The 27,966-nt window shown below is 45.4% G+C and overlaps 2 protein-coding genes, 1 non-coding gene and 1 pseudogene across 3 annotated transcripts; 2 read left to right on the forward strand and 2 right to left on the reverse strand.

Moving 5' to 3' along the window:
• Window positions 1-5,028: 5,028 nt before the first annotated feature.
• On the reverse strand, window positions 5,029-5,167 carry LOC117841166 (small nucleolar RNA Z247). Its single transcript, XR_004637194.1, has one exon. It is a non-coding gene; the product is annotated as a small nucleolar RNA Z247 (small nucleolar RNA).
• A 3,256-nt stretch (window positions 5,168-8,423) lies between these two features.
• Window positions 8,424-9,524, forward strand: LOC117836924 (uncharacterized). The gene has a single exon (XM_034716453.2). It carries the CDS (start codon window positions 8,487-8,489, stop codon window positions 9,318-9,320), a length of 834 nt encoding a protein of 277 aa, XP_034572344.1. The 5' UTR covers window positions 8,424-8,486; the 3' UTR covers window positions 9,321-9,524.
• A 9,106-nt stretch (window positions 9,525-18,630) lies between these two features.
• LOC140221122 (uncharacterized) lies at window positions 18,631-22,469 on the reverse strand. The gene is made up of 6 exons (XM_072290446.1): window positions 21,757-22,469; window positions 21,407-21,681; window positions 19,279-20,078; window positions 19,042-19,232; window positions 18,843-18,906; window positions 18,631-18,690 (listed from the first exon to the last, which is right to left on the reverse strand). The coding sequence occupies exons 1-6, from the start codon at window positions 22,467-22,469 to the stop codon at window positions 18,631-18,633; spliced, it is 2,103 nt and encodes a 700-aa protein (XP_072146547.1).
• Window positions 22,470-22,684: 215 nt separating this feature from the next.
• LOC117840715 (uncharacterized) lies at window positions 22,685-23,634 on the forward strand (annotated as a pseudogene).
• The last annotated feature ends 4,332 nt before the right edge of the window (window positions 23,635-27,966 follow it).

Raw genomic sequence — 27,966 nt, forward strand, 5'->3', positions numbered from 1 at the left:
AAAACATGATCCAGGAGAGGTCGGGACGGTCGCGGTCGGGCCAGCGGGAACCATGGCAGACGAGGCCGGAACAGCAAGCGGGGCAGGGCGGGTTTCCGTGCCAGATACACCTGGACCGTGCAGTAGATCATCATGGGAAGCACCGCCAGGATTGTTTGCACCGCCCGTTGCTCAGCTAGGTACTGGTTGTTCCTGAAAACTTTTTGCACAGTTCTATTAAGCAAAGGGTCAGTAGTATTAGTAATATGATCATTGCAACTTACATCCCCTTGATTACGGAGGTGATCTGGTAAAAGAAGGATCCCTTTTCTAAGTAGGGTGCCTGCATTGAGATGTAGGTGAGCGAAAGGAAACAGTGATTCATCAAAGATGATATCCTGCGAGATGTAGATTCTACCAGTGGTGGCATCTAGACATTTAAAGCCTTTATGCATGGAACTATAGCCAAGGAAGGTGCATTTGACAGATTGAAAGGCTAATTTGCGAGTATTGTAGGGTCGTAAATTCAGCCAACAAGCACACCCAAAAATGCGAAGGGAGCTATAATTGGGTTTTTCATTGAGCAGGCATTCTATAGGAGTTTCAAAATTAAGAACCTTGCTTGGAAGAATATTTATAAGATAGGTAGCGATCAAGAAAGCTTAATCCCAGAATTTAAGAGGCATTGAGGCGTTTGCAAGGAGAGCGAGGCTAACTTCTATGATATGGCGATGCTTTCTTTCAACCAAGCCATTTTGCTGATGAGCGTGGGACACGAGACACGATGTGCTATGCCGATCTGTTGAAAAAAAGAGCTTAATTTTTCATATTCGCCTCCCTAGTCGGTTTGAATAGATACAACTTTCTTGTTGTGCTTTCGCTCAACCAGATTCTGAAAGTCTTTAAAGACTTGAAAGACATCAGATTTCTTTTTCAGAAGATAAATCAAAGTGTATCTACTATAGTCGTCAATGAAGCTCACATAATAAGAATGATGACCAACAGACATAGATGCAGGGCTGAAGTGTCCCCATATAAGTAGAGACTAAATGTGATACAAATATCAGTCCCAGAAGGCTGATAACACATTTATTCAATAGTTTGTTTATAAACCATACAATTCCCGAAGGAGCGGGCGGGCAAGCCTCACCCAAAGGAGAAACAAACCAACAACAATACAGACCCAAATTGCTGTCCAGTCGGACTCTGGGCTGCAATTGGAACTAAGCGACAACGGAAACATTATGCAAAGGCCAACACCACAGGCAGTGTTGGGTGCGGAAGCGACATCCTATTTGAAATTCTTGGTGATGAATTCCAGATCTTCCTCTAAAGCAACAAAACAAGGGTGAGTACAAAAGTAGTCAACAAGTCCAACCCCATCCACGGAGGGGGATACAATCAAGAGTATGCACATGATATATATCAAGGATAAGGCTAAGGTTTATTTGTAATAAAGCTGGATATTCAACACATGCAAGGGTTCATTTTTGAAAAGGTTTTCACAAAGCATTTGTTTAGTAACCAAAACATTAAGTGGGGTTGATCCTACACAAAGGATCCAAGTTTTGATGCTACCGGACTTCCCGTCCGCAATAGCTCATGGCACAACTGTCGGACCCTTCCAAAATCCAACACACGCCAAGAAAACCATTCATCTCAAAGCACTAGTTATGTGACCAAGCCGTAACTCGTCCAATGCCGTGGACACGGCTACCCGGATAGATTTTAACTTTGCAGAGGTCGTACACTTTTCCCACAAGTAGGGTACCATATCACTATCACCTTAGTATCGATGCAGATCCTATCAAAGCTATTACCCACCTTAGCTAAGCCTGACTAGCTAATACGGAAACAACCAAGGGTTAATGACCTACCAACGAGGTCTTAACCGGGACCTAAGTTCACACAGTTCTTATTCCTTCTCCATGGTCTCCCGTTGCTCACCAGCTCTCCTGATGACTAACAGACTAGCTAATGGGATTTATGCTAAGCTGTTGCCGCATACAACGGTCGAGTGGTTGCACGAGGGTTGGGTTAGGCAAGATGATACATCAACTCGGTCTTTAATTTGTGACAAGATGGATATCTTCCAACCTTGCTCAACCACCAAGGTACGAGCCCAACTTATTGGCATTTCACACAAGAAACACCTATCCATCTCATCTAAGCATTTCTTTCCTTCCTTTCCGAAAACTCATTTTTCCCTTTTAAAAACACTCACACATTTATTCTTTAACAAAACACATTATAGTCATGATTGAATTGAGTAACAAGGTCATAAGCATTCTAGCAGTAATTATCATCCAAACAGAGCAAATCATATTTAGAGATAATTATAGGATAACAAGGAATAATCATAACAATCAAGGGGTGGCTATCCAATCATGTTTTAGCGGTAAAACAATATGCAATTTATAAAACAGGCCAATAGGTTGTGTTTGAAAAATTAGGATAAATATGCATCAAAGGGTGAGATTGGACTTGCCGTCCTCAAAGCCTTCTGGGAGTTTTTGCTCGCGGTGCTGGTCTTCGGGCTCGGGCTCACGGTCAAACTCCTCCTCATGCTTCTTGTCGTATACTCCGCGATCTACAGCACACACTATCGGGCACACAATAAATAAAACAAAATTAAAGCTTTACCCGTTGAGCTCGAACAGAGAACGCGAATGGAAAATAGAAGGAATGAGTATTTTCATGAAATTTGAAGATGACTCAGTGAAAGTATATTGGAGGATACTGTGGTCGAATTTGGGATTAATTGGAGGAAGTTTGGCGCATGAAATGACGAGATAACCGTGTATTAGGGGCTTAAAACAAGTTTTAGGACTAAACCACGAGAACCAGGGACCTATTTGCGAATCTTTCTGCAAGGTGGAAGGGCATATTCGTGAGAAAACTTTGAGATAGGTGGGAGGGCTGGTTTGTGAATATGGAAAAGGTGGGGGTTAGATCAAAATTGGGGGGAATTTTCCCCTTCCTCCTCCTGGCGCACGAGCACAGGGAGGTGGGGGTGGTTCTTGGCGGCGGGCCGGCCAGCCAAGCTCGCCTGTGGCGAGGCCCACGGCGGGGGAAGGGAGAAAGGGTTGTGGGGGACCCATTTTAGCCCTCACCTTGGGTGGGTGGCAATGGGAGAGGGGGCGCCGGCGAAGGACAGGGAGGCGGCGCCGGGCTGCCTAGCGGCGGCGCACAAGTGGGAGGGGTGGCGGCGGTTGGGGCGGCACACAGGGGAGCAGGGAGAGGGCAGCGAGCTCATGGTGGAGAGGGACGGTCGGGATTGGCCCATTTTATAGGCGGTGGCCGGGGCGGCGACGAGCGGCGCATAGGCGAGCTCGTTAATGGCGGCCGAAATTCCCTACCGGTGGCGTGGCAAAGTGGAGCTCCGTGTGGATGGCGTGGCGGGGCCGGGCTTGGGCGACGAGGAGCACAGGGGCGACGGTTGGTGTGGGGAGGCGCACCAGGGAGGGGGGCGGCGTGGCGTGTGGCAGGGGTGGTAGGCGGCGCGTGGTCTGGGGCTGGTGTGGCATGCGGGAGGGGTGCGCGGCGTGTGGGGCTGGGCATCGAGCGGCCAAGGATGGGGGCCGGCGTGGGGGAGTGGCGCTGGGGCCAGCTAGGGGAGGAGCTGGCGTGCGTTCGGCTAGGAAGAAAGGAGAAAGAGGAAGGAAGAAGAAGGAGGAAGGAAGAGAAGGAAGAGAGAGAAGGAAAAGAATATGAGAAAAAGGAAAAAGGGAGAAAGAAAGAGAGACAAGAAAGGGAGAGTTGGCTAAAAGTGCGGAAAATGGCCGGGCTCGCGTGACGGATTTTTGACGAGCACGCAGTGAAATTTGCGGAGGAAGAAAAAGATGGTTGCTGGCGTTGGGTGCCGGGACGGCGGAGTCGCCGGGAAGAAAAGAATTTCTGGAAGCTCAACGGTCAAAAGATTTTGAAGACGAATTTTTAGCGGATGATTTGAGTTAGTGAATTTTACGGATGTTACAAGGGCCCCAAATATCGGAGTGAACAAGATCAAGTTGAGCTTTAGATGAATTTATTGAACTCGAATATGGAAGCTGATGGCTTTTAGCCATTTGATATGAATCACAAACCAACTCAAAACTAGTAGTACTATCACAAGGGAGATTATTATGACTAAGCACACACTGAACAATAAGCAGGATGCCCTAAGCAACTATGCCACTTAGAGGTGGATGGTTTAATGGCGCCATAAGCTTCCTTGCTGCCGGCCTCGTCTGAAGAGATAGACTCTAGCGGATAAAGACCTCCTTTGCATCTACCTTGATGAAGGATTTTCCTTATTTCCTGATCCTTAATAAAAAAGAATTTAGGATGAAATTCAAGGAAGGCATTATTGTCTAATGCTAGTGTATGGACCGAAACAAGATTCTTGTGAGCATTAGGAACATGGAGAATATTTTTGAGATGCAATTTTCTACTAGGGGTATGTAAAGTTGAATGACCAATATTACTAATTTTCATACCTGAACCATTGGATGTTTGAACTTGTTCTCGGCCATTGTACTTGTCTTTGATAGTCAGCTTGTCAAGCTCTCCAGTGATGTTGTCGGTGGTGCCACTGTCTGCATACCAATTAGTATCATAACCAAAACCACTGGCTACAACACCGCCCATCTTGGTGTTTTCTTGATCGTCATCCTCGTATCTATAGCATCCTCGTATCTTGATGTTTTCTTGATCGTCATCCTCGTATCATGATGTGGTCGGTGGCGCCACTGTCTGCATACCAATTAGTATCATAACCAAAACCAGTGGCTACAACACCGGCCATCTTGGTGTTTTCTTCATCGTCATCCTCGTATCTATACCAGCATCTTGGTGCTTCATGACTAACTTTCTTACAAATCTGGCACATAGTTTTCTTGGGCTGATTGGTGTTACCACGGTTCTGTCCAACACGGCCACCATTATTGCGCCCACGACTGCGACCTCCATTACCACGTCCTCCATTGCCTCGTCCTCGAAATCCTCCACGATATGCTGAATTTGCTAAAGGTGTATACTAACCCCCTTCGTTGTAAGCCTCAAGACGCATCTCGTAAGACATCAAGTGAGAGTATAGCTCGGAGAGAGGAAGGGGATCCGAATGACCAAGCATCAACGAGACAAAAGGATTATGCTCAAAATCAAGCCCATTGAGAATATGAGATGCCATCTCACCGTCATCGATGAGTATTCCAACTACGGCCAATTCATCCTTGATGGCCACCATCTTTGTGAAGTAAGTTGACAAGGACATGCTACCCTTCTTGAGAGTAGATAGCCGCGTGTGTAGATTCGTCACACGAGCTCTTGATTGGGTGCAAACATAGTCTGCAGCGCACTCCATGCTCCTGCAGAAGTCATCTCCGCTGCCACTTGCGCTAGGACTTCTTTGGAGATGGAGTTGAGCAGGTAGCTTAGCAATTGTTGGTCCTTGGCCACCCATAGATCATACTCCGGATTGGCAACTATTTCTTTCTTGTCGTCGGCCTTCACCAATTCCATGGTCTTGGCTGGCTCCTTGATGGATCCATCTAAGATCCCCAAGAGCTGCGCACCACGCACAACAGGAAGGAATTGTGCCTTTCATAAGACGTAGTTCTCCCGTGTAACCTTCTCCGCAACAGGAGCTCCAAAGCAGCGTCAATGACGGGGTAGATGACGACGACGCCAAGAGAGAGAGGGAGGTAGCTTCGACCGAAATAGAAGGATACGGTTTCGTCCAGGTGGTGGTGGTGTTGTAGATGTACTATGGAAGAAGTGATCTGATTACCATGTCAAAGATCAGAACACGGTTTCCTATCTTGGCTCGCCGTGGTTGCATGTTTATATAAGGGGAAAGTCCCAACATATTACAATGGAGATAGTCACAGATAGAGGTTATTCAAATACATCAAGAAGTCTATCTCTATCTCTATCTATCAGTCAAACCATAATCTATAACACCGAATATCTCTAATGATTACAAACCGCGTCACATACGACGACAACTTCTAACACTCTAGTATCTTGGCAGGTGGTTCAGGAATCAGAGGATTATGCTGAGGAAGAAAAGGAGAAATGAAAGATAAAACCAAAGACTCTGGGTTTGTGGATTTGGTTTAGAGATTTTTGGTGCGGGGAAAAAAATACAGATGAAAGACACCTCTATCTCCCAAGTTCTAATCCAACGTTATCTTCACCAGCTTGACAAGATCTTAAAGATGGGGTGGTACTTCTCCCGAGAGGGAGAACAGCCTTTGAAGGTGTACTATGCTAGGTATGCGGACACAATCTTGTTGGCATTCCACGGATTCAAAATTTCTTTAATGCTGCTAGAGCTAAATAGCATGCGCGAACCATACTAAAAAATTATTGCGATAAGAACCAAAACACTGTGGCCCAAAACCCAAAGTGCGCAGAAGTTGGGCGTACCATTTCGGCCCATTACTTGAGGCATGTCATACATTTTTCAAGAATATCCGACGCTCTGGCTGTGTGGTGTCCGGAGGAGAGACATACGCTGGGTAAGGGCAACTTCTGTGTGCTGGACGAGAAACGTGACTCTAAATCCCATTAGATCCAACTTATAAATAAATAAATTCAACATTTTGGAAGACTACGTTCAACATTTTCTGAGAAATAAATTAACATTTGGAAATAATACATTCAATATGTTTTGAAAAAATAACTACTTTCAACATCTTTCATCTCCTACTTCAACATTTAGATAATTCCGGTTCAACATTCGATTCACCATTTAAAAAAATAATCTTCTTCTCCAACTACGGTAAAGGCGGTGTGTGGAGACAGCAGTGCACGTGGGCAGCTGCTGGCGGCGCGCGGCACGCTCGGCCGACGCACCCAGGCGTGGCGGCGTGCTCGGCTGGTGCGCGGAGCCCTGCAGCCGGTGACGCTCGGTGAGCCTGCCGGCGCTCCCGGGCATGGCGGGGGGTGGCGGCGGCGGGTGGGCTGTGACGGGGTGGTGCAGAGGCTGAGGTTAAGGTTTGAGGAGATCCCATGGATAATAATATCACGGTAGGGATTTCAATTCTCAAATATTGGAAGCCGGAAGCCATATACGATCCACGCCCCTTGTGGTGTCCCGATGGAGGAGAGAGATACGCGGCGCAAGTGGGTAACCAGCTGATGGCCGACGTGCGGCCCAACTATGCGTGGGCTTCACACGTAACTCGAGTCGTCCGCGGCCGCGACCGCTTGCAGAGTATCATTCAGTATATGGTTCGATCATCGCTGCTACTTCACCAGTAATTACCTTGCAAACTTCATCGCACACAGAGCGCAAAGGCCACCGCCGACGTTGGCAAAATATGGAAGCTCAGCACGCCTTGTCACGATCGACGACGTCGTCGAGCTCGCTTTGATGGCTGCCGCCGACCGAAAGTATATATAGCAAACCCGTGTGGCCGCGCACCGCGTTTGACGAAGTGAATGAACAGCCTGTATATACCGGCAGTATGAGATTCTTCCATGAAAAAAAAAATCTTTTGCCGCCGTTCGCCATGCTATCCATCTCGAACTCCGTGCTATCCAGTTGCAATTAACAGTACTTGTGGTGGTAGCGTATTCATGTGTAGCTGTCTCGCTTGTGCTCAAAGTCTCCCTTCATTTGGCACACGGATAATGTAGTCAACGACCGTGATATGGAGCCAAACTCAAACCGATGGATTTTGTTTTGTCTGATCGATGAACTGCACACACGTCCGAGTCACAGATTGCCAAACACAGCTGCTTGGGACGCGTTTGCATATTCTAGTACTGGTACACACTAGCATGTTGTATCTTTGTCAACGATGGATGGAAGAGAGACCTCAAATTCAAAACTGCTGATTTCAGTCAAGTACTGGCTGCGGCACAAGAGAATTATCTGCATCTAACAACAAATTTTCATACCTTGATATTGCAAGCTAGCTAGCTCTGCGAGTACTCATATAATTACTATATACTATGTAAATTTAGCTACCATACAGTATGATACACCTACTTAATTACTGGTTATAGTGCCGACTAAGTGTGTAAACTAGAAGCAGCTGAAAGATTAACTGTTCGTTCAAAAAGTTAAAGTTTGTCTGTCACGGAAAGTAGCTACTACCTCAGGTGGCAAATTACGCCAGACGGTGTATTGTAACCAAACCACTTGCGAGTTGCAACTAGTGCCAACTCTCGCTTTCCTGACTCGCGCTACACTCGCTGCCGACTGTCATGCATGCATGGTCAAAGCGTACGTGGCATTCATACTTGCCGCGTTGTCAACACAATTCACACGCGTACTGCAGTCAAGCCTACCGAGAAAAATAAGTGCTTGTTGAGGATCATCCTAAAAGTCGTGGGGTACCTACCCGTCGTTTTCTTTCCTAGGCAAACTCTTTATATTTCTGAAATAAATTTGTGAGCAAGTGCCATCTTGGGCTTTAGCTGGGCAAGGCCTTCAGCTCTATAAATAACCAAGCAGCCTTCACTTCCTACTCATCACATCCTTCAAGTTCACTAAGCTTGGTAGTAGCTCACAAATGGCTAGAACAAAGTTCGCAGCACTTGGCTTCATTGTCCTCCTCAGCATTGGCCTCTCCAATGCTGCTAGGGTTTCTCGATATGTGAGTGCTGGGGGTGGAGGTGGTGGTGGAGGAGGTGGTGGGTCTGGGGATGGTTCGGGATCAGGATATGGATCTGGTTCTGGTTCTGGGTATGGCCAGGCAGGCGGATCTTCTGGGGGATCATATGCTAGTGGAGGCGGTGGGGGTGGAGGTGGTGGAGGGGGGCAGAATGGAGGATCTGGATATGGTTTAGGCTCTGGTTCTGGCTACGGTCAGGCTGGCGGGTATGGGTCTAATGGTGGAGCATATGCTCAGGGAGGCGGACAAGGCGGAGGCGGAGGCGGTGGGCAAAATGGTGGGTCTGGCTATGGCTCTGGTTCTGGTTCTGGATCCGCCCAAACCGGTGGTTATGGGTCCTATGGTGGAGGGTCGTATGCCCAGGGTGGTGGTCAAGGTGGAGGTGGTGGCGGTGGGCAAAATGGTGGGTCAGGAAGTGGATCTGGTTCTGGTTCTGGATATGGTCAAGCTAGTGGATATGGACCATATGGTGGTGGTTATGCTCAGGCAGGTGGGCAAGGCGGTGGCGGCGGCGGCGGTGGTGGACAATATGGTGGTTCTGGACAAGGTTCCGGTTCTGGTTCCGGTTATGGCCAAGCTGGTGGTTATGGACCGTATGGTGGTGGATATGCTCAGGCTGGTGGCCAAGGTGGCGGCGGTGGTGGTGGGCAAAGTGGTCCAGGTGGCAGCGGATATGGCAACGGCTCGGGAAGTGGTTCTGGGTCTGCTGGTAGTGGTGGTGGATACCCATAAAATTTAAACATTACAGAAGTTCAATTCTGATGCCAACATACCTACTTGCAATAATGTGGTTCATGTGTTTTGGTGTTGTCTACTTATATAGGGAATAATTGGCCATTTCTTGGCTTCTGTAATAAAGAATAGCACGTGTTGTTGTAGTACTACTATACCAATTTATGCTGTGGAAGTGTTAATCAGATTATACATTGTTTGTTCCTTGCCTTCTCTTACTGAGTGTATACATGAATGTTGGTAACTCTCTCTATATATGTATGTTTTTTTATGTTGCATGCTGCTGTAACGTATACGACCGCTGCTCCATCCATCTATTGTGGAAGAACGATGGATGAGACGTGCTTCTAATAAGCAGGAGAGAGACTAGTGAGTAGGGAGAGCGAGTGGAATATCGAACACACTGGAAGTGGTAATAATGCCGGTACACTTGTTGGGTGCGCGCACAATGTTGTGCTATATTGTATTATTGTTAAAGGTTGTAAAATGTGATCCGGCAATAGCATGGCACTGGCAGTAGCACAGCTGCTAGCTGCCGTGTGAATGAAAGAGGAGAAGGTAAAGAGAGAATTAAATGCTTCTCTTCATCATGGTTTATGCTAGCAAAATACATTAATTCTTGATTGCCTGCTGATGGACTTGTTGATGACCTTCAGTGTGCTTTTACAAAATGCAGGCCAGCAAAGCAGCAGCTATGTTCAGTAATCTGTGCTGTTGTCTTCGTGTCTTCATTTTTCATAGTTGCCATAGTTAACAACTTAACGTAGCCACGGCAGCTGCGCACAGCACGCCCCCGGCGTGATAAAAATTAAAATCCGTGGCCGTGGCGCTATGTGACAAGTGAGACTATACGTCTATATTATTTTGGCTTAGCATACCTAAAATACCATCCTAATTTCTCCTTCTTGCTATTTGGCTCGAAGCTGCTAGCCGCCTCGAACTTCGCGTTATGTGAGAAGTGAGACTACAATGTGAGGTGGTAGAGCGTAGGTGTACACGCGCAGCTCTCCCTAGCTCTTATCCGGCCTGAAAGTCAACGTGTACATTTTGGCTGTCGCTCGTCCGAGCTCTTGTTTGGCGTCTGCGTCTCCCTCCCAGGGATTGATATCAGTTGTTTATGAACTCAAGCTGCCGCGCTACTCTATGGCTCATACATTGTCAACGATGGACGACCACAAGCTGGAGTCAAACTGATGGAAAATATATATAATGTGTGTCTGAAGTCTGAACTGCGTATTGGATGCCATAACGACGCACGACCTCAATAGTGTGCCTAACAGCTTGCATGGTGGTACGTATGATAGTCAGCACCACGAGTGAGAGGCCCCTTGTCAACTTGCTCACCAGAATACTGATACCTAGTATTTGACCATTAGTATCTTATATATTATATTGTTTATGTCATGAAACTAATAATATATGAAAATGTTTTCAATATGAATTCAAGAATACCAAATTTGTATGTACAATCTACAAATTCTTACAGTAAGTCTTATCAAATATTACAAAGTTTGAATCTTAGGTTGTGTGCTGCCTTGTGTCAAAAGTAGTAAAGAAGATCTAGCACTCGTATAGATTACTGCCAAATTACATTCCAGCTCAGCAAGCTCATGCAAGTAACAAGAAGCAGCCGAATAGGTTTGCAGAAGCCCAAAATTTTTCCATTCATCAGCTAATGATTACATCATGCAACAAAACTAGAACTCTGTAATCATTTTGGATGATGTATACATACCCCTGTAAAAGGCTGGAACCTAGTTCCTTTTTCTAAAAAAAATCAGCTAATGATTAAATGTCCCTTTCAGAAAAAGCTAAATTTTGATTGGTGGCATGGTGGTACCCTACCTCGGAGTCAGTATCAAAGTAGGACCACACGGTTTATTGTATCTGAACGAACGAAACTCCTGCATTTCCTGATAGGAGCAAGTGGCAACTCTCACTTTCCCTGCTTTCTCGATCGAGCTATACACTTGCTAACGTTCATGGTTAGATCTCAAATTGCTAGGGACTCAGAATATACATGGTATATACATATAGCTTCCTGACCTAGCTATCAGCCGCATTATCACAAGATTTTGACACCCAACGAAATCCGGCCAACCGAGAAAAGAGTATGATTTATTAGTGGAAAAGTCATGTCCTTCCTAACCTGTCATTTTCTATCCATGATGAACACTGCATTTTTCTACAACTGGTGAGCAAGTGCTGCCGTTTGGAACCTGTAGCATTTTATTGTCCCCCAACACTATCTATAAGGCTCATGCAGCCTTCAGTTCAAACTCATGTCATCCTTGAAGTTCGCTAGCTAGCACACCATGACCAATAAGAGGTGAGTATTTGATCCTTCTGTTGTAAAAACGGTCCCATACTTGTATGATTTTTGGCTCCATCCCTGAGGATAGCAGAATCGATATAGCTCTAGGCCTAACTGCTACTTTTACTTCTCCTCCGAAACTACCTAATCGATTTTTCTTGTGACAATGTATCGTCAATTTTTTTCCAGAAGGAACTCTAGCGTCGACTGCTCTCTGTGTCGTTCTTAAAAACTAGCAAGGTACCCGCGCGGTACCTAGTAATTTTTATGCCAAAATTTGATTATTTTTCTTTAGAATAAATTATTTATTTTTATGTCCCAAACAAAGATATTGTGTGTGTTTTATTATTAGACCAGTCTCAATGCACAATTCTATTGCACTGTTACCAAGACTGCAAACTTGGTAATTATGCCTGCTAGGGTTTCATGAGGATGAAACTCCTCTCTCATTTCATGAAACTCTATCCTCTCTCTCCTCATAAATGTCTTGCCATGTCAGCAAAATTGTTGATGTGACATAGAAATTAATGCTGATGAAACTCTACATGAAACTCGCACTGAGATTGGCCTTAATCATCATATTTTGTGGTGACTGTTAAAACGTCAACTTAGGGGGATATCTTGCATAGAATTTAGTTGCTGAAACTAACATAAAGAATTATACGTATTTAACAGGAATATAATTCTTTATTTTTGAGTGGTGATGCCCAGCTTTGTTCGAGGGTTTTAGTTATGGTGACAATTTATCATCTGACTTTTAGAAGAAGATATATTTTTTTAGGGTAAGAAGAAGATACAGTTAAGTAGTTAAGTGGTTCAATGTATAATACCAAAAATAATAATTAATTTTTTTTTAAGTTTGAAGCCGAACCTTAAAGAGGAGATGCATCCTCTTTAATTCTTATCATGGCCAGACCTCATTTCTTTCTTTGTGCTTCAATGTCCAATTGTAACTGCCTCATCAATCCAGTGACCCCGCTGCTCTTCTCTTCTATCTTCTAGACTAATATTGCAACTTTTCTCCACATGCTGCTATCCGGCTACGCTTCTTCAAGACCAACCCAGTACTTTTCTACATGGTCACCACCTTCTCGTAATCTGGTCCTCTCCCATATGAAACTCTTCTTCGTCTTCTAGATCAAAATCATGTCACTGTTTTGCCATATCTCCTTTTCTTTTGAATGTAATTGTTCCCTATATGGTGGTGGTATTAAGTTGTGCTTCTCCATGGCCACCCTAGCGTATTTCTTCATGTTTTTTTATCGCACCCTCTAAAATGCGCACTATCTCCTTGTGCTTTAGTTCAGAAGTTGCATCATATAGTTCCATGGTGGCCACACCATGCCGTTGTTGTTCTCTCCTATCTTTTGACCATAACTGTAACCTTGTTTTTCGTAGTAGCCACCACTCTGCTCATGCTAGCAAATTAAACCCTCTGTGACTGTACACATGTCCTTGTAGCCGTGTAACCTTGAATATTAGATTGTTGTCTCTAGAGAAGCCTATCTTGTTTTGTTCTCCTTTGAAGAGTTAGGCTACTGAACTGGTCATACAGTCTGTCTCCTTGCAACATGGAGACTTGGGACTGATGCTACGTGGTTCCCAATGGTTGTGGGTGCTCCTTGATTAAGGCCGCCTCCTTGCAACACGTAGATATGCGTTTCTTTTCTTTGTCCTTCCATGCTGTTTTCCATTAGTTTTTCTCCTTCTCGTGAAATTGTTTTATAATAGGAATACTCAAATTTAGAACATCACCATTATTTAGCTGTATTGATGTATTTATTAATCATTTGACATAGACTTCTTAGGTCAATCTAGACAGTTAGATCAATTCAACGGTCTATATTCTTTTCTCTATTTTTTTCCCAATTACTGTGATAATTTCTAGCTCCTCTTGGCAATTGGGCTCATACCTGTTTTCTCACAATATTTGGGTGCATGTGTCGGCCATTTTCTTTAGGTTGCTTTAATTTTGCCAATGTGTTTTTTCGGAACTATTTTTTTCACTACCGAGTTGAGACGTCGGTCACGATTTTTCTTGATATTCGTTGACACTTCACGCTCTGTTGTCTCCCTATTTCGGAAGCCATCCTCGTAGGCCGCTTATAATGCAATGATGCTATCATTTTTGGGTCGAAGCTGTGCGGTTTTGCCCAAACTGCCACTCTTGCAGTCTTGCCACCGGCGAAATATATGCTCACATATGCATAAAAAAATCACCTTTTGCTTCCTTCGACCATATGCTCACATATGCATATTACTCAGCAAGCTAGCTAGCTCCTCTTGCCTCTTAGGGTAGGGTAAATTAAAATATCCTTCTAGCTCAATTTCCCTTCTTTACTGAAAAATTGTGTATTTATTTATATCTATTTGAGATAGACTTTTATTTTGATATGTTTTATTTCGAAGCCAAATGAGAACCAATTGTTAATTTTACATAATTCTACTATATATTTACCCCGACTTTGGATCTTCAATTTTACTTAATTTCACAGTTTCTTGATTCATTTACTATTTTTATACTTTTCTAAAAATTCATTAATTCTGGCATTAATTGGAAAAGAATAAAAAATATGGCATCAGGACACAACACGATATCTCTATCATCGGTCCTTTCCTTCCCTTTGGAAAATCGATCATTTACTTTGTTTCTATCTTTTTTGAAAGATTTTACTTTGTTTCTATCTCCTTTGGCCATTCTTTTCATCTCACCAGCAGCTATGAAGCATCTATGACTTTCGGCAGGTGCTTCACCTGCTGCTTCCTATTTTTTGCGTATGCTCTATTGATCAGACTATCGCAAGGATGGAAATTCAGGACACAGTGGATCTCCTCAAATCATCTTTCTCATCGCCCCCGCTGATTCTAGGAATACCAATTTGTTCATCTTTTGTTTCTTAGGTAATAATGGGTGTTGCTTTTGTAATAACTTAGTCTACTGCAACCCTAATAAACAATATCAATCGATTTCCTTTGCTTCTTTTTAATCAAACTTCTGACTGTATTGCATAAGTATAGCTTAAGTACTCTCTGTGTTACTGTAATGATCCACCATTATAACATGGGCCCATGGAAAATCAAATAGCATAGATCTCTCTGTCTCTCTAATTAACATGAGAATTTTTAGCCCTTGAGAATGAACATGATAGCTTCTTTTAATGCTCAAGTATTATCTTTTATGGGGGCACGCCTCTTCCGAAGCTCTTCTGCGTTGCAGGCCATTCCTCCAAGTTGATAACGCTAACAACACCGCTTCATAGATTTGAGGATCCTCAATACTTGCTGATGGCTAATCTTAGTACCATAGCATCTCCGTAGCTCAGCTGATAAGTTTCCTTATGGTGAAACTTATCCATCTGGGTTTGAGTCCTCAACTCCACGTGGGTGCTCGTATTTTCCTAATTTTTCAGGATGTAACCGGTACTACCATTTCAGTGGTAGGCGACATACCTATTGATAGCGGGGTGCTAATGGTGACTTCGTCAATCTCGAGGATCTATCGGTTCAATCTCTCAGAAGTGCTCATAAGGATAGGGTTGCATGTGTGTATTCATTTCGAGTCCTCGACTCCGCGTGGGTGCTCGTATTTTCCTGATTTTTTTAAGATTTAACTAGTTCTTTCAGTGGTAGGTGACGTGCATGTCAATAGCAAGGTGCTAGTGGTGACTTCGTCAATCTCGAGAATCTTTCATATCAGTCTCTTGGAGGTGCTCATATGGATAGGGATGCATGTGTGTATTCATAGGATTGCGTGTGCGTGCGTATAAGTGTGTTGCTACGTTCGTAGTTTTTAAAAATATTTTGGATATTAATATTATAATTATTTTAGTATATTTTTATGTTGTCTTCATTGATTTTGGCTTTATTGTAAATACCACCATCGGTTAAATGTCAGTTTTATTTTCTTTTTATAAATCTTATCCCAAAGCTATATATGTATTTTTTATAGCGTATTAGCATGCCACATACTTTTTCTGTGAACCCATATTTAATTTGAATGGATCTTTTTTGCGTTACTATCACCTTGCAGCCCGGCCCACAGGCAACACCTAATTCACAGACAGGTACACAGGCAACATTTATTTTTTTCCCGGAAATCAAAATGCTCCTAATAGCAATACATATCGGAAACCAATAGTATTTGCATAGAGGGTGATTTTTTATTTTCTTTTGTTGTTTTCCTCTTTGTCCGGAAAGTAAATTGTTTCCTAATACTAATACACATCATTTTTTATTGTTTACGTCCCCTCTGAAAAACTAAATCATTGATTGACTAAAATAGCACGTGTACCATCCATGGATTTACATCTCTGGTGAAAAGTCTCTAGCGTTATGATATGGGTCTATTTTCTTTTTCTTAAGTTCCCAATTTATCTATTTGTTAATCTTTTTGGATATGGACTTTGGGTGGTTTAATATAGACCTTGGATCTTCGTAAAATCCAACAAGGCATATTCTTCTCTTTTTTGATTAACGTGGTAATTTCTAAACCGTCTTGGCGAACGTGATGGCTTTATTTAACACTCTTGTATTAAGATAATATATAGATAAACTAGCTAGCTTATTCTACATATCATATACTCTCTCCATTCCAAATTGTAGGTCGTTTTAACTTTTATAGGTGTTAGGTTTAGTCCCACATCGGAAATTGATAGTGGGGGAGCACAACATACAGATGGGGGTAGCCCTCACCCATCAGGCTAGTCTTTTGGGTTAAGTTAGGCCTAAGGCCTGGTTGCTGTGGGCTCCGGTGGACCTGGGCTTGATGTGGCGCCGACTCGTGGGTATAGCGGGTCGGGCTAAATTCTGCTGCGCCACTCTAACAATAGGTTCATAAATATTTGTATGTACCAATATATTGTATGTCTAGATGCATACAAACATCTATGAATCTAAAAAAGTTAAAATAATCTATAATTTAAAATGGAGGTAGTATTTGAGCCGCTGGTGATGGCCGGCAGGCGGCAAGCGCCGACCGGAAGTACCGGTGTGGCCGCGCACCGTGTGTTTGACGAAGTGAAAGAACAAATTCCGGCATGAAGTGAAAAAACTTTTGCCGCCGTTCAACATGCTATCCATCTCGAACTCTGTGCTATCCAGTTGCTATAGTATTTGTGGTCGTAGCGTACGCAGGTGTAGCTGTCTCGCTTACCCTCAAAGTCTCCATTCATTTGGCCGCTTGGAGACACATAGACACGCACACACACGGATAATATTGTACTAGTATAGCGTAGTGGGCGCTCTCGAGGTCAAGCTGCCGCCGCGCTACAATATTGTCAGCGGCCGGGCAAGATTATGGCGTCAAACTCAAACCGATGGATTTCGTTTGTCTGATCGATGAATTTCAGACGTCGGAATCCCAGATTGCCTAACAGCTGCAGAGCGCTGCTGTTTGGGACGCGTTTTCATGGAAGTCGTCAACGATGGGCGGAACCTCAAATTCAGGACTGAAACCAAATTCAGAACTGGTTTCAGTCAAATACTCGCTGTATGCGGCACAAGAGAATTATGTGCAAATAACTCATACTCATACTTACTAGAATGCCAGCTGTGTAAGAGCTCATGTAACTACTATATATATACATATACAATGCAAATTGAGCGATCACATCTCAAACCTACTCAATTAATCGGCACGACATGATGCACGTACTTCTTACTCGTAGGTGCTGCCTAAGGCCTCGTTCGTTTGGTCTGAATTGAGGCTAGGAACTATTCCAGCTGAACAATGTTATTACAAATAAGCCTATCATTCCAGTTCCAGGGAACCGTTCCAGAGTAAACGAACGGGCCCTAAGTGTAAACTTGAAGCAGCTGAAATATTAACTGATGGTTAGTTCAAAAAGTTAAATTTTGTCTGTTACGGAAAGTAGCTATACCTCAGGTGGCGACGTACGATATAAGGTGCATTGTATCCAAACCACAGGCAAGTTGCAACTAGTGGCAACTCTCGCTTTCCAGACGCGCGCTACACTCGCTGCCGCCTACCATGCATGCATGCATGGTCAAAGCGTACGTTGCTTTCACACTTGTTATCAACTCAATTCACACGTAATACAGTCAAACACACTGAGAAAAACAAGTGCGCGATGATAATCCTAAAAGTCCCACTGTACCTACCAGTCGTTTTCTTTACAAGATATAGTCCCCATTTTTCTACAATAAGTTAGTGAGCAAGTGGCATCTTGGGCTATAGCTGGGCGAGGCCTTTAGCACTAAGTAAATACAATGTTTTGCCGTGACTGAGCTACTGCTCTCTCTTCTCATTATATAGTGTTAACACATCATGGGTTACAATAGGAGTAATGATAGTGGTGGTGATACACCTTCATCTTCTAGCACTAGGCTGATACACCTTCCATCTTCTAGCACTAGACTGTTAATTCAGGCCACTAGGCTTTAACATGTACGTTAACACTCTATAAATAACCAAACCGCCTTCACTTCCTACTCATCTCAACCTTCAACGGTTCCCTAAGCTTGATAGCTCACAAATGGCTAGAACCAATAAGTTCCTGGCACTTAGCTTCATTGTCCTCCTTGGCATTGGACTATCCAATGCTGCAAGGGTTTCTCGATATGTGAGTGCTGGGGGTGGCGGCAGCGGCGGAGGATGAGGCAGTGGTTCAGGAGATGGCTCAGGATCGGGATCTGGCTATGGCTCTGGCGATGGCCAGGCAGGTGGCTCTTCTGATGGAGCATATGCTAGTGGAGGAGGCGGCGGCGGAGGTCGTGGAGGGGGACAAAATGGAGGGTCTGGTTACGGTTCGGGCTCAAGTTTTGGGAATGGCCAGGATTAGCAGTGAGGTATGTAGCACCAAGATTATCACACCACAACACTGGTGGCCGTGGCTGAGGAATATCAAGTTCACGAAGAAGAGATTGTATCCATATTGCTTCGGCATTAGTTCCACTGACACAGGTGGCTGTGCTGTTGACACGTAATATCAGTTGATGATCATGCCACCGTGGGTTGCTTCCGAGAACTCCACGAAATCAAATTAGGACAAAAGAAAAGAGCATGGCCTGCAGTAGAACGCCGATTGTCTGCACCGCCTGCCCAATCAGCATCAGTAAAGACATTGAGCAACATGAAGGGAGACTTTTTGATGAGCAGCCCTGTACTGAATCGTGCCCTTTACATATCGCAATATTCTCTTCACAGCTTCCCAGTGCACCGTGGTTGGCTTTGAGAGGTACTAACAGACCTTGTTGACAGTGAACGATATGTCTGGTCTTGTAAGCGTCAAATACTGGAGAGCCCCAACAACACTGCGATAAAGATAGGCATCAGCATCACCTAGTGGAGTGCCCTGATCTGAACATAGCTTCTCTTAGACAGACATCGGAGTGGAGACTGCCTTGCAGTTTTCCATGTGAGTGCGGCATAGCAGATCCTTAGCATACTTGCTTTGTGAGAGTAACATTCCCCCTGGATCACGGACAGCTTCTATTCCCAGAAAGAAATGGAGCGGACCATGATCCTTAACTGGGAAGGAGACACGCAGGACCTGAATGAGATGTGTTAATGCCCTGGGGCAGGAGCTTGCATTAATGATGTCATCGACATAGATCAGCATGTAGATTGTGATGCCATCCTGAGAGAAGATAAATAGGGAGGTGTCGGATTTTGCTGCAGTGAACCGAGTTGATGAAGCCTGTCACTGAGACGCGAATACCAAGCACGCGGTGACTGTTTAAGTCCATAAATTGACTTGTGCAGTTTGCAAACATGATCAGGATGACGGGGTCCTCAAAACCCGGCGGTTGGCGCATGTAGGCTGTCTCCTCCAACACTCCATGGAGGAACGCATTGCTGATGTCGAGTTGCTGCACACTCCAATTTTGTGACAAAGCAATAGTGAGCACGAGTCGCACAGTAGCTGGCTTCACAACCGGGCTGTATGTGTCGAAGTAGTCCACGCCGTAGCGTTGTGTGAAGCCTTGAGCAACGAGCCGAGCTTTAAATTTGTCGACAGAACCATCAGGCTTGTGCTTAACTTTGAACACCCACCGGCTGCCAATCACATTCTGGCCGTGCGGCCGTGGCACCAATGTCCAGGTGCCATTCCGGAGAAGAGCAGAGTGCTCATCCTCCATGGCAGCGCACCAGTGAGCATCTCCAAGGGCAGTGCGGTAGGAAGTGGGTTCAGCAAGAAAAGCTCGGCGCTTGTAGTCGTAACGGACAGTGCCGTCTGTCGGAATCACAGGCTTTGTGATGTTGTTGCGGAGACGAGTCATCATTGGGTGACAAGGCGGTGGCGGTGCTGGTTCCACTGGTACAGGTGCTGCTGCTGCAGGTACCGGCCCTGGCAGCGGCACTAGTTCCACTGACACAGGTGGCTGTGCTGTAGATGCACACTCCGGGGATGCTAATGGTGAATGCGGCAAGGGTGGCATCGATGCCGAGCCAGCACTGCTGTGTTCATCCGAACCTGCTGGACCTGCACCAAACAAGCTGCTCGTGGCAGTGGCATTAGGCGCATTAGGCTGCAATAGTGACAAGTCATAATTACGCACAAGGTTATCCAAGATAACTGGCTCAGTTGTAGGAAAAATGGTATGATCAGTAAGATGGGAGGAAGAGGACAGAGGTCTGATTGGTGAGGCTGATAAAGGGAAAAACATTTTCATCGAACACCACATCCCGTGAGATGTAAACACGCCCAGTAGACCTATCGAGACACTTGTACCCTTTATGTATTGAGCTATATCCAAGAAACACACACTGGTGAGAACGAAACTCAAGCTTGTGTTTGTTATAAGGGTGCAAATTTGGCCAGCACGCGCAACCAAAACATCGAAGGAAGGAATAGTCAGGTTGTTCCTTAAACAAACAAGTTAGAGGGGTGGAATTTTGTAGTGTACGTGAAGGCATGTGGCTAATCAAATAGCGTGCTGTCAAGAAAGCTTCATCCCAGAAGCGAATGGGAAGGGAAGAATGAGCGAGCAGAGCAAGACCTATTTCGACAATATGCCGATGCTTGCGTTCGGCAATGCCATTCTGCTGTGAGGTGTGTGGACAGGTCACACGATGGTGTATACCAGTACGACGGAAGTAGTGATTCAAACGACGATATTCACCACCCCAATCGGACTGAAAAACACGAACTTTAGTGTTGAACTCTCGTTCAACATAAACCTGAAAGCTGTAGAAAGCGGACTCAACATCAAACTTGCGCTTAAGGAGATAAATCCAAGTGAAGTGGCTATAATCATCCATAAAATTCACATAATACCGAAAACCTTCCACCGAGGGAAGAGCCGGTCCCCAAACATCAGAGTGCACGAGCTCAAGAGGTGAGTTGGTAATATGCAAGGATCGAGTGTAAGGTAACTTATGAATTTTAGCTTGTTGACAGGCATCACATACCGATGGTTCATGAGAACAGACACAAGCAATTTTATTTGATTGCAGAACAGACTCGACAACACTTATTGAAGGATGCCCTAGCCTATGATGCCAATGATCCATGGAGAGCTTGACACCAGAGAGGCCATGACGATTTGGCTTGGAAGAGAGATCAACACTGCTTGGAACGGGATAGAGGCCACCTTGACTTTTACCGTGAAGAAGAACCGCCTGCATCGCTCGGTCCTTTACAAAAAAAGAATCAGGATGATATTCGATAAAAGCATCATTATCATAAAACAAGTTTATGAATGGAGATTAGATTTTTGTGAATATTAGGAACACGTAGAACATTATTGAGGACAAGAGATTTAGATGAGCCAGAAATCTTAGAGTGATCAATGTGAGTAATATGCAAACCTGCACCATTAGCAACCTGGACATGGTCCTTGCCAGAATAGGGCTCACGGACAGTGAGGCGATCGAGGTCGCTCGTCAGGTGATCTGTCGTGCCAGAGTCTGTGTACCAATTGGTGTCGACAGTGTAGGCATCATTGGTACTGTTCACTGCATTGGCGGCAAGCTCGCGGTTCTCCTCAGGCTGGAAGGCATGATTGAAGCGGTTGCGGCAGCGGAGTGCGTCATGGCCGTACTTGTTGCAAACCTGGCATGTAGGCTTAGGGCCACTGCCCTTGCTGGTGCCGCAGCCGCACCCTCAGCCACGTCCGTGACCTCCCTAGCCACCGCCTTGGCTGCCATCTTGCTGCTGCCTGCCGTGCCCACCACCACGGTTGCCACCACCGTAGTTGCGAGAGACGGAGTTGGCAGAGGAGTAGAGCTTCCCAGTGGCGACGTTCTGCTCGAGGCAGAGCTCGGCACTGAGAAGGTGGGCATAGAATGTGTTGAGGATGACCGGGTTATCAAGTGCAGTCATCGTGGTGACAAGCGCCTCATACTCGGAGCCGAGCCCAGCAAGCATGTATTCAAGGACCTCTTCATTAGATAGAGGATGGCCAATGGAAGCCATGGTGTCGGCAAAGCTTTTCATCTTGTGGAAGTAATCTGCAGCGCCCAGATCCTTCTTCTTCAAGTTTGATAGCTGGTAGCGAACCTGCATGACACGGGCACGATTCTGGGAGCCAAACATGTCATGCAAGGCCTCCCAGACTTGACGAGCAGAGGTAAGACGTATCATCTGCCCAAGAATGTCCTCAGACATTGAAGCCAGCAAGGCAATCATCACCATCTGATCCTGCTGGTACCACCGGAGATAATCCGGGTTTGCCAGTACCTGGGCGGCATCATCGGAACCTTCGTTGATGGTGATCGGCGGAGCGATGATAGAGCCGTCAACGTAGCCGAAGAGGTTGGACGCATGCAACACAGGCACAGCCTGTGTCTTCCACAAAAGGAAGTTCTCCCGTGTCAAACGCACGGTAATCAGGCTGCCAAGCTGAGCCATGGAGACTGCAGGGGCCGCCATGGAAGCGGAAGGGTGGTAGATAGGATCTAGACTAAACTGATACCAAGTAAATACAATGTTTTGCCGTGACTGAGCTACTGCTCTCTCTTCTCATTATATAGTGTTAACACATCATGGGTTACAATAGGAGTAATGATAGTGGTGGTGATACACCTTCATCTTCTAGCACTAGGCTGATACACCTTCCATCTTCTAGCACTAGACTATTAATTCAGGCCACTAGGCTTTAACATGTACGTTAACACTCTATAAATAACCAAACCGCCTTCACTTCCTACTCATCTCAACCTTCAACGGTTCCCTAAGCTTGATAGCTCACAAATGGCTAGAACCAATAAGTTCCTGGCACTTAGCTTCATTGTCCTCCTTGGCATTGGACTATCCAATGCTGCAAGGGTTTCTCGATATGTGAGTGCTGGGGGTGGCGGCAGCGGCGGAGGATGAGGCAGTGGTTCAGGAGATGGCTCAGGATCGGGATCTGGCTATGGCTCTGGCGATGGCCAGGCAGGTGGCTCTTCTGATGGAGCATATGCTAGTGGAGGAGGCGGCGGCGGAGGTCGTGGAGGGGGACAAAATGGAGGGTCTGGTTACGGTTCGGGCTCAGGTTTTGGGAATGGCCAGGCTGGCAGGTATGGGTCTAATGGTGGAGCATATGCTCAGGGAGACGGACAAGGTGGAGGTGGAGGGGGTGGACAAAATGGCGGGTCTGGTTCTGGCTCTGGTTCCGATTCTGGGTATGGTCAAGCTGGTGGGTATGGACCTTATGGTGGAGGGTATGCCCAGGGTGGTGGTCAAGGTGGAGGTGGCGGTGGTGGACAAAATGGTGGGTCAGGAAGTGGATCCGGTTCTGGTTCTGGATATGGTCAAGCTGGCGGATATGGTCCGTATGGTGGTGGTTATGCTCAGGCGGGTGGGCAAGGTGGTGGTGCTGGTGGTGGCAGTGGACAATATGGTGATTCTGGACAAGGTTTGGTACCGATTATGGTCAAACTGGTGGATATAGACCATATGGTGGTGGATATGCTCATGCTGGTGGTCAAGGCGGTGGCGGTGGTGGTGGGCAAAGTGGTCCAGGCGGCAGCGGATATGGGAACGGTTCAGGAAGTGGTTCTTGGTCTGCCGGTAATGGTGGTGGATACCCATAAAACGTGAACATTATGGAAGTATTCTGATGTCAACATACTTGCTAGTAACATGGTTCACGTATTTTGGTGTTGTCTACTTATATAGGGAATAATTGGCCATTCCTTGGCTTCTGTAATAAGAGAAGCACGTCTTGTTGCACTACTACTATACAAATTGGTGTTGTGTAAGTGTTAATCAGATTATATATTTTTTCCCTTGCCTTCTCTTATACTGAGTATATACGTGAATGTTGCTAATTCTATATATGTATGCGTTTTATGCCGCATGCTGCTGTAACGTATACGTCCTATGCTCTCCATCATACTTACAGGAATCGGTGCTCGTAGCCTAAGAGGAAGGGGTGACTTAGGCAAACTTAAAAATTTTAGCCTATAACTTTCACTATTTGCTTCAAAACATAAACTAGATCGTGCTATCTAGATGTACAATCTATGGTTGATCTAATGATTCTTCCCACCTAAAATAAATTTTGCAACCTAGAGCTAATCCTATTAAGATTCTACTCTAGTTAAGTAAAGCACTCAAGTTGCAAGTATTAAATGTGGAAACGTAAATGAGTGGGTTAGGAAGGATGCAAACTCGGCACAACCATTTTTATCCCCGTGGTATCAGTAAGCAAATGCCACCCCTAGTTCATGTTGAAGCTCCACCAAGAATATGCTTCCGGTCACCAAGTCTCTCCCAGTCAAGGTCTTGGACTCACCACAAAGGCTCTTGCCAAGCCGGATGAGAAACTTACTACTAAGGTAAAGCTCACCACTCCCTCTCTTCCGAACAACTTGATGCCATCTCCACTACGGAGCTTCCCCACAAAGGAGGAGGTCTTCTCGTCCCCCACACATGGTTTTCGATGCCGCTCCACATCAAGCCAGAGGGTCGAAGACTTGCCAGCGAGCCACCAAGGTTCCAAGGCGCTGGCACACCTTGTACAATGGTGGTTCAATTTTTGAACCGATCACAAGGCAGCAACACCTTGCACTCTCTCTTCTCTAGGCGTATCCTAACACTAATCACTCTTCTAAGCTTATGCTAAGTCTTTTATTAATCACTTATGCACTTTTTGTGGCTTGGATGTGTTCTTGATGAGTCTTGATCTTTAATGGATTCCTGCACACTCCAGCAACTCCAAATGGGTGAGTGGTGGGGGTATAAATAGAGTCGTTGCTCCAACGGCTAGTAAAAGATGCCACCATCGGATGTTCCGATGGTCACTTTTTGGTGGGCATCAGGACATCCGGTGCCATTGCTAACACAACTAGCCGTTGGCTCCCTCCCCGACCCACGCCCAAATTCCTCCGATGCTTCTTCCAATGCACCGTCGGAACATCCATTGCTAAAGGACTTCTGACCAAAACCTCTCTGGAACTTCACAAAGAAAATATGCTTCGTCCGACGGTCACCTCCACAAGGCATCGAAGCATCCGGGCTATAGGTATTTTTCTAGCTTCTCTGAGAATTGCTTTGATGCTACTTAAAAACCCACCATCGGATCATCCAGTGCTTCCTGGAACTCAAGCTGATTTCTCAGTTGTACCGATTGCTCTAACGCTTGTTTCGATAGTACTGATTTTTCTAAGTTGAACACCGTTGTTTGCACACAAAAAATACCGTCACTTGGATGCTCTAGAATATGGCACCTCTGAATTTTGGATTTTTTCAGTCATTTGGACACTTGAATACCATAGAATAATTCTATATACCTTGACTTGGTCACTTGAATACCACCATTTGGATACGGAAAATACCGTCATTTGGTTCACTTGAATACCATAATTTGAACCTTGCCATGGTTTGATTTGCATACTTGGGACCTAGAAAACCTACAAAGTACATCCTTGACAAACCATTAGTCCTAATGACTATGTTGTCACTCAATCACCAAAATCACAAAATATGACCTAATGGGGACATGTTCGCTACACATCCATATCCCACTTCGATCTTGTTGTGCTATACTGTACTCCCTCCATTTCTGTTTATAAGGCGTGGTATAACATGGCACAGTCTCCCAAATTAAACTTTGACCATTCATTTATCTTATATTATATAGTTTATGCTTACAAACTTATAATAATAGGAGAGTATATATATTTGATTACAAATCCAACCACGCCAAATTTACATTAAAAAATAAAAAATTGTTGGCTAAATTATTGATCAAAAATTTTAAACTTTGAATCTTGATATGCGTGTGCGCAATGGAGGGAGGATATCGTATCTCTGTTGAAGGGTGTAAAATGGGATCCGACAATAGCATGGCAGTAGCAAAGGCTGCTAGCTGCCGTGCCATTTGAAGAGGACGGAGAAGATAAAGAGAGAATTAAATGCTTCTCCTCCTCATGTATTACGCCAGCAAATAAATACATTCTTGATTGCTTGTTGATGACCTTCAGTGTGCTTTTGCAAAATGCAGGCCAGCAAGCAGCAGCTATGTGCAATAGCAATATTTGCGAGTCACTGGCTATGACACGCGTGGGTGCACTGCATCTCTCTCTCCTTCGGAGGCTCGGAGCTAACACTACGGGAAACAGGGAATATGCCGAGTGTCCGGGGCACTCGACGAAGGCCTAAAAACACTCGGCAAAGGCTTTGCCGAGTGTAACACTCGGCAAAAATTTTAACGGCGAACAGAACTTTGCCGAGTGTCAAATGTTGGGCACTCGGCAAAGATCTTTGCCGAGTGTTAGTAAACACTCGGTAAAAAAACACCGTCGGCGAAGACGGAGAAACAGCGCGGCACAGTAACGGGCGCTTTGCCGAGTGCTTCACAGAAAGGCACTCGGCAAAGCCCAGGAGTCGAGGACGGTCCTTATGAGCCTCTCCTGCAAGAAAAGAAACATTGTACTGTTAAGTCGAAATTTCGGCAGCACCTCCCCTGCACGGGGAGGTTTTTCCAAAACCTGCAACAAATAAAATGGCACGATGGCCGACAACCACATTCTCACCAAAGAGACGGCACGATAGCCGACAACCACATTTATTGCAAGTATTTGGTACAATAGCATTATATTGACATGGATTTTAACTTACAAAGTCCTTTTTCTAATTCATCTCTAAAAGAAAGTCATTTTCTAATTCATCTCTAAAAGTAAAGTCCTTACAATACCACCTCTCTATCTTTTCTAAAATAAAGTCCTTTTCTATTTTTTTTAATTTCTAATTTCTAATACCTAATATCTAATTCTTAATTCCTAATTTCAAAATAGAATTTCTAATTTCTAATTCCTAATTCTTAATTCCTAATTTCAAAAGAGAGAGAATTACCATGCGCCGGCCGCCGGGGCAGGGTTGGCCGGGGGAGGGCCGTCGGCCGCGGGTAGGGGAGGGGCGGTCGGGCGGGGAAGGGAGCCGACCGGGTGCAGGGAGCGGTGGCGGCCGGGGCGGAAGGGTGGCCGGCCAGCCGAACCTGCGCAGGCCGATGGAGGGACGCCGATGGAGGGGCGTCGGCCGGAGGAGCCGAGGCGGAGGGCCGGCCGACCGGAGCTGCGCAGGCTAGTCGAGGGGTGGCCGAGCCAACGGCAGTGGCGGGCAGGGCAGGGCAGCCGGGCCGGCGCCGGTGGCGGGCAGGGGAGGGCGGCCGGGTGGGGAGCCGGCCGCGGGCTGGGAGGGACGGCCGCACCGAGCGGGGTGGCGACCGAGCGGAGCCGGGGCAGGGCCGCCGGAGGCGCGGGGCGGCGGGTGCGGCGGCGACACGTACGGGGCAGGGCGGCAGCAGGTGAAACTGTTTCGAAATGTGCAAGTGCTCACCGAGTGAGGAGACTGTGCCGCCGGCGCTGTGGATAGGCATCAGGGTTTGCCGAGTGCCCAGATCCAGAACACTCGGCAAACTACATTTTGCCGAGTGCCCACATCCAGAGCACTCGGCAAACATTTTTTTTATATTTTTTTACCCAACTGGAAATGGTATATGCGCTGTTGGTGGGCCCATACACCAAGTTTGCCGAGTGTATTTTCAAAAACACTCAGCAAATATTAAAACACTCGGCAAAGTCCTTTTATATTTCATGTATAAATACCTTCCCTAACGTGCTTTACTAAATTTTTTCAATGTACTTCAAAAAACATGATCAAATTCACTTAACAATACATATTTGATTTTTCTATGAATATTGTTCCATTATTTTAGGCAGTTATAGCTCAAATTTAATTTATCTCAATTTAAAATCTATAATTGGACTTAATACATTAAAATTATCAAACGGATATGAAAAATTCGCAAAATTTGAAAAGAACCAATCTATATTGTCCATTGCCTATACAAAAAGTTTTGAAGTCCAACTCTAATTCGACCGTCACTTTGACTCCAAATCTTAACAGATCATTCTGAACTTCTAGACTATCCTCTCGAGAT

The sequence above is a fragment of the Setaria viridis genome, chromosome 9 (assembly GCF_005286985.2).
Source record: "Setaria viridis chromosome 9, Setaria_viridis_v4.0, whole genome shotgun sequence".
Classification (NCBI taxonomy): Eukaryota; Viridiplantae; Streptophyta; class Magnoliopsida; order Poales; family Poaceae; genus Setaria; species Setaria viridis.